Source organism: Toxorhynchites rutilus, chromosome 2 (genome assembly GCF_029784135.1).
Source record: "Toxorhynchites rutilus septentrionalis strain SRP chromosome 2, ASM2978413v1, whole genome shotgun sequence".
Taxonomy (NCBI): domain Eukaryota; kingdom Metazoa; phylum Arthropoda; class Insecta; order Diptera; family Culicidae; genus Toxorhynchites; species Toxorhynchites rutilus.
The window spans coordinates 41488069-41495301 of record NC_073745.1 but is presented as its reverse complement, the minus strand read 5'-3'; the positions used below and the strand labels follow the sequence as shown (position 1 = coordinate 41495301).

Here is a 7233-nt window from a genome sequence, read left to right as displayed (position 1 = left end):
AGCCTTTAGAAAAAAATCAAGAATCAAGTTTGTAAAAAAAAACGCAAAAACACAACACCAAAGGTTCTTTTCAGAACCCCCAACATGTTCATAAAAAGTAAACAGTAAAGTAATTCATTTTTCAGGTAGATAGGTAGGTAGAAGAAAATAAAACAATATAATTAAAATATATATTTAGCAAAAGCTGTCCCCTTTGTATAGTCCTACGTCACTCCGGTTATGTCCCCGACATTACCCACCCGTCTTTTTTCTACAAGGCACATTTTGCCTTGGATCAGGTCATCCGGAGAGCATCCATTGCTGATTCATCAAGCCTCTGCGGAAGATGGCAGAAACGCGGACGGCGGCGCAGATGCTATCCCGGCGTGAGACGCTGCTTACATCGCTGGGTCGGGCAGAAGCTTTCATCGAAGGATATGTTGCAGAACGGGACCAAGCGCAGGTTTCAGTGCGTCTTCAATACCTCGACGGCATCTGGAATGGGCTCGAAGCTGTGCAGGCGCAGCTCGAGGACAACGAAACTACGGATGAAGGTAGGGCAGAGCATGCATGTGTTCGTGAGCAGTTTGAATCTCGGCTGTTTGAAATTAAAGCTAGTCTCCTTGCAAAATTACCTCCGCTTCCCGTTATTCAAGACCACAGCCCTCCTCCCATTCGTAGTTCCTCCACTCTCTCTGGTATCAAGTTGCCTACGATCTCTTTGCCCGAATTCGACGGTGATTACATGCAATGGCTTGCATTCCACGACACTTTCATGGCGCTCATTCACTCGAATCCGGAGTTGCCGGATATTCAGAAGTTCCACTATCTACGAGCAGCTGTCAAGGGTGAAGCTGCTCAGCTGATAGAATCCATCGGAATCAGTTCCGTCAACTACGCTTTGGCTTGGAGGACTTTGGAGAGCCGCTACTCTAACGACTATTTGCTGAAGAAGAGACACCTGCAGGCGCTCTTCGACATCCCTCGCATGAAGAAGGAGTCCGCTGCGACGTTGCATAGCCTGGTGGATGACTTCGAGCGGCATACGAAGATTCTGCAGCAGCTGGGGGAACCAACCGATTCCTGGAGCGCCATCTTGGAGCATCTTCTGTGCACGCGACTGCACGACGACTCACTGAAGGCTTGGGAGGACCACGCGTCAACAGTGGAGAACCCGGACTACGCCTGTCTCATCGATTTCCTGCAGAGGAGAACCCGAGTGCTGGAATCCATTTCGGTGAATCACCATACCGCCGAGTCTTCAAGTGGTCATTCTCATTCGTCGAAGAGAAATCACTCTCATTCCCAGTTTCGCCTCACTTCTTGCGCATCGACTACCAGCTCTGGGGGTAAGTGCAGTGCTTGCAACGAAGCGCACTTCATCGCGAGGTGTTCCAAGTTTCAAAGCCTTCCGATGAGAGATCGACATAAGTTGGTGACTTCCAAACGGCTATGCCACAACTGTTTGAGCAGTGGACACTTCGTTCGCAATTGTTCCTCCACTCTCAACTGTCGCAAATGTAATCGACGGAATCACACTTTTCTCCATGAAACTGATTCACGAAAAGCCAGTAGCCAAAATGCTTCTTCTGGTTCAACAGCAGTCTCGTCAGGGTCATCTTCCACTCCATCACCTACGATCGAACCTTCTACGCAATCTATAGTCGCTGCTGCCGAAAATGCTCCACCTGTCGAGGTCAGTACTGCTCTACAACAGCCCCGTGAGAACGTCTTTCTGCTCACCGTTGTCGTGAAGGTCATCGGTTCCCACGGTTCGGAATATCTCGCTCGCGCTCTCCTGGACAGTGCATCGCAACCAAACCTCATCACAGATCGGATGGCGAGGATTCTACGACTACGTCGACAGTCTGCAAATGTAACGGTCCAAGGGGCAGGTCAGCTTTCGAAATCGATCACTGAATCCGTCTTCGCTCAGGTGCAATCCAGGAAGGGCAACTTTTCTTGTGGTGTGAATTTGCTCGTGATGGATAAAGTGACCGCCGATCTTCCGTCGCAAAGCATTTCCACTGCAGGATGGAAAATTCCGGAGGATCTCTTCATGGCTGATCCTTCGTTCAACGAGAGCCAACCAATAGATATGGTTCTAGGCGCCAGGCACTTCTACTCCTTCTTCCCCAGCAACGAACGCATCCAGCTTGACAGAAACGTCCCACTTCTGGTCAATAGCGTCTTCGGATGGATCGTGGCCGGTACTTCGTATGCTGGCCCATCCACGCAGGCATCGATGCCAACCGCCTCGTGTAGTGAAGTTGAGATTTCCATGGTTTCTCTGGAGGAATGTTTGGAGAGATTCTGGCGAACAGAGGAGCTGACCAACACCGATACATATTCTGTAGAGGAGCGAAGATGCGAGACCCTGTATCAGTCTACTGTCTCCCGAAATGAAGAAGGACGCTACATCGTGCGTTATCCCCGCAAACCCGACTTTGAAGTCATGATTGGTGAATCCCGAAACAATGCCCAGCGACAATTCGAACACTTGGAAAAGCGACTGGAACGGGATCCACATTTGAAAGAAGAATATCGCAAGTTTATCAAGGAGTATATCTCTCTCGGCCACATGCGGTTGGTCGAAGCTGACGATGATGATGCTCCTGCGTACTACCTGCCCCACCACCCCGTAGTTAAGGAGGAAAGTACGACGACCAAGGTTCGGGTCGTGTTTAACGGCTCAGCGAAAACTTCCACCGGCTTCTCGCTTAATGAAGCTCTTTGCGTGGGTCCCGTGGTGCAGGACGATCTGCTGGATATTATTCTTCGATTCCGTACCTTCCCCATCGCTCTCGTTGCCGACATTGCCAAAATGTACCGGCAAATACTCGTACACCCCGATGACGTCAGGTTCCAGCGCATCCTGTGGCGATTTTCCGGGAAAACACCAATTCAAGTATACGAGTTGCTAACCGTGACGTACGGCTTGGCTCCATCTTCCTACCTGGCCACACGCACACTGCAGCAGCTAGCGGAAGACGAAGGCGCAGCGTATCCGATTGGCGGTCCAGCGCTCAAGAAGAACTTCTACGTGGACGACTTCATTGGTGGTGCCCAATCTATTGAAGAAGCGATCCGTCTGCGTACCGAGCTCGACGAGCTACTACCGAAGGGTGGTTTCGAGTTGCGGAAGTGGGCCTCTAACCGTCTTGAGGTGTTGCAAGGTCTCAGCAACGAGCAAGTTGGGACACAATCCGCCCTTCAGTTCACTCCTGAGGAATCCATCAAAGCGCTTGGGATCATTTGGGAACCTGAAGGCGATTTTTCCGTTTTGATTCCAAGATGCAGTTCAGCGATGCAGTTCCAACCAAGCGGTCCATTCTGTCCGATACAGCCAGGCTTTTCGATCCTCTTGGACTCATCGCCCCGGTGGTCGTTCGTGCTAAAATCGTTATCCAGGAATTATGGCTGCTTTCCTGCGACTGGGATGACCCGGTACCAGAACCCCTCCGTTCGAAATGGGAATCTTATCAACAGGAGCTATTGAAGATCTCCGAACATCGTGTAGATAGATACGCCCTTCTTTCCGATTCCGTCGTTCAGATGCATACTTTCGCTGATGCATCCCAGTCCGCATATGGTGCCTGCACCTACGCCCGATGCGAAGACAGACAAGGACGAGTAAGAATCCAGCTTCTAGCTTCGAAGTCCCGTGTAGCGCCGCTGAAACGAATCACAATCGCCCGCTTGGAACTGTGTGCGGCTGTGATGGCCGCTCATCTACACTCTCGCATCAAGAATGCCATTGACATCAAGGTTTCCGCTTCTTACTTCTGGTCGGATTCCTCAGTGACACTGCATTGGTTGCGGTCACCTCCAAACGTCTGGCCTACATACGTGGCAAACCGAGTGGCTGAAATACAGCAGTACACACAAGGCTGCGAATGGAAGCATGTTCGTGGAGTTGACAACCCTGCCGACTTGGTCTCTCGAGGAATGACGGTCGAAGACTTCCTGAACAGCGACTTGTGGAGTCGTGGTCCCGATTGGTTATCTCAGCCATCTCAAAGCTGGCCAATTTCGATTCCTCCGGGTGTTCCAAAGGAAGAGTTGGAGGTGAAAACCATCGTGGCAGTCACTCAAGCGTCATCAACAATCAATCCGTGGTTCTCTCGCTGGTCCTCCTATAGTCGCTTGCTTCATATCGTCGGATACTGTATGCGCTTCGTCAGAAACACCCGATCGAAAGTCCGCACACAACCTTCACACTCAGCTGTTCCCACTTCACACCTGCTCACCGTAGAGGAGATCAATAAGGCCAAAGCATATCTGACCCGATTGGCCCAGGAAGATGGCTATTCCGCCGAAATAAAGCAGCTGAAGGAGGGGAAGCCCGTTTCCAAACAGTCGCACATCCGTAAAATGACTCCATTCTTCGATCCAGAGGGAGTCTTGAGAGTGGGAGGACGTCTTGAATTTGCTCTTATGCCCTACCAAGCTAAACATCCTGCCCTAATCCCTACTAACCATCCGTTCACCCACCTAATCGCTGAACACTTCCATCGCAAACTGCTTCACGGCGGCGGGCGCTTTCTGTTGACTGCCATTCGCGAGGAGTATTGGCCACCCAGAGGTCGAAGGCTCGTCCACAGTGTGGTTCGGAACTGCTTCCGATGTACACGTCTCAACCCAGTACCGGCTCAGCAGCAAATTGGACAGCTGCCTTTCCATCGAGTCGTTCCAAGCCGTCCGTTCAGCATCACGGGAGTTGACTACGCTGGTCCTGTATATCTTCGCCCAATCCACAAACGCGCCTCGTCATCAAAAGCGTATCTGTGCCTCTTTGTGTGCTTTTCGACCAAAGCAGTGCACTTAGAGTTGGTCAGCGACCTATCTACTCAAGGTTTCCTGACTGCTCTTCGACGCTTTATTGCCCGACGTGGAAGGCCTTCCCGCATCTATTCGGACAACGGGAAGAACTTCGAAGGAGCAAGAAACGAGCTAGCTGAGATGTTCGCCAAATTCCACGACCGAGCCCAGCAGGACGAAATCATTGCCACCTGCAACGACGAAGGTATCACCTGGCACATGGTTCCTCCAAAAGCTCCACATTTCGGTGGCCTGTGGGAGGCAGCCGTCAAAGTGGCGAAAAAGCACCTCTACCGAACCCTGGGAACAACTCGCTTATCGTTCGAGGAAATGGCCACCGTCCTCACGCAAATTGAAGCAGCCATGAACAGCCGACCATTGCTTCCGATGACCGAAGACCCCAACGACGTGGCCGCTTTGACTCCAGCTCATTTCCTCATCGGATCATCGCTGCTTGCTCTGCCCGACCCAGATCTGCGACACCTGCCTGCGTACAAACTTGACCACTACCAGCAGCTGCAACTGCATGCGCAGCAATTCTGGATGCATTGGAAGAAGGAGTATCTGCAAGAGCTGCTGAAGGACACCCGATGTTGGATGCGCAACAACGACATTACTCCGGGAAAGCTTGTCATCGTAGTCGACGAGATGCAACCACCGATTCGATGGCCCCTTGCTCGGATCGAAGCCATCCATCCTGGAGGTGATGGATTAACGAGGGTTGTTGATCTACGGACCGCTGGTGGCGGTATCATCACTCGACCTATCGTCAAGATCTGCATGCTTCCGTGTTCCATGGGCACCCAGAACGACGAATAAAACTCCAGCACCATCGTTGATGCCCATAGCACTAGATAAGTGGATTTTTGTTTGTTAGCTTAAGATAAAAAGTTCCTAGATTTTAAGACAAATCCGTAGCCTATATAGTTGAAAAAATAATGTTTCGTGTTTATTAGTTTTCTGTTGAACATAACAGTTCAAGACGGCGGGTATGTTGGTTCTGGCTGCACTGCATTAGCCTTTTTTCTATCATAACCAGGGGCTGGTGCTAGCGGGCGCACTTTAGACCAGTCCTCTCTTCTCTCAGCTGTCACATCGCGAGCCGGCCAGCCATCTGAATCGAAAATGTGGGTCGAAACATGCGTCAAAAATGGACAAGTTTGTTGCCATATCCTGTGCTGGAAAATTGGCTGAGCTAGCAGCGAAAATTGTTTGTTTGAAAGTTCAAAAGAACGAGCTACTGACTATGTATTTTAATCAGTGGAGAGCATGTTTTCGAAGTTACCGAGGAATTGGCTTGCCTTTTTCCTATGGATGTAGGATTCGAGGATGTCTTGAAGGATATCGTCAAATCATCAATCAACTTTCACGCATTGGATCATCGTGAGTTCCAAGCTTCTTCTCTTTTTTTCTTTATTCTTTTTTTTTCACTCGAAAACAACAAATGGGATATTTTCATTTTACCCATTTTCTGACATTGAAAATTTCTCAAGTGTCGACAACTAAGAAAAATGATAATGCACTGCAGTCGATTAATGCTGATTTTTCTCACAGATGGTACTTCAAAATACATGAAACAATTCTCCAATTTGTTCTACCCCATTCAGTTTCGATGATGTACATGCCGCTGAAAACATGCAGATGGAACTCATTGAAATGCGGTGTGATTTAGAGCTTCGTGACAAATTTGAAAACCATGGTGTCTTGGATTTCTAGTCCAGATTTGTTCCAGAAGCGTGATTTCCAGCTCATTTTATCACTTTTTGGTCGAATCCACAATTTTAGCCATTGTTTCAGTCGGCCTGATTCTACGCGGCGTGTGAGGTGAGATGACAATTGTCACATCACCATCACGCAACTTTCCTCACTCTATTCCTACAGTCGTATCGGATGCCGTGAGAGGTTCATTTTATGTATGTGAGAGGATGAACAGCAAGTGACAAGGTATTCATTCTGCTGGTTGCCAAATCAGATCAAAGATGCTGCATTCGCACATATGTCTAAGAATTTGCAAACATTTAACTTTTGTCACAACCTTTTATTCCTGCTTTAGGCTGTTTAAAATAGTAACAAAACATTATTGGTTTCAAATGATAAACGAAACTGGCCAGTTTTGCAGACGCTAGTACATATTTACAGATATTTCAGATTTTCATCGCATAAATTGGAGAAAAAAACACCTGGCATCTCAGAATTTTATTTATTTCGCTCAGAGAGATCAGACCATTTGTTTAGGATTTAGTTCGTCCAACAAGCAGACGGAAACGGTTGTTAGCATCATACAGAGTTTAACGCTTTCGTTTGTTTTGATCGTAATTGCTGCTGCTTCCTGCGTACTCACTGTTTAATTGTTGCTCCGGCTCCGGCTTCGATGTTTACCACGGCTTCTGGAATGGATATGTAGTTCGGTGTTGATGGCTCGCTACTAGATAG

General features: G+C 48.9%; 1 protein-coding gene across 1 annotated transcript; it reads left to right on the top strand.

Moving 5' to 3' along the window:
* Positions 1 to 325: 325 nt before the first annotated feature.
* On the top strand, positions 326 to 5619 carry LOC129765691 (uncharacterized). The gene is made up of 2 exons (XM_055766104.1): positions 326 to 3172; positions 3274 to 5619. The coding sequence occupies exons 1-2, from the start codon at positions 326 to 328 to the stop codon at positions 5617 to 5619; spliced, it is 5193 nt and encodes a 1730-aa protein (XP_055622079.1).
* The last annotated feature ends 1614 nt before the right edge of the window (positions 5620 to 7233 follow it).

Coding starts and splice junctions, on each gene's coding strand:
- LOC129765691 (XM_055766104.1), top strand. CDS start 326: ATGGCAGAAACGCGGACGGCGGCGCAGATGCTATCCCGGCGTGAGACG. Junction 3,173..3,273: donor AAGGTCTCAGCAACGAGCAA/GTTGGGACACAA, acceptor TTTGATTCCAAG/ATGCAGTTCAGCGATGCAGT.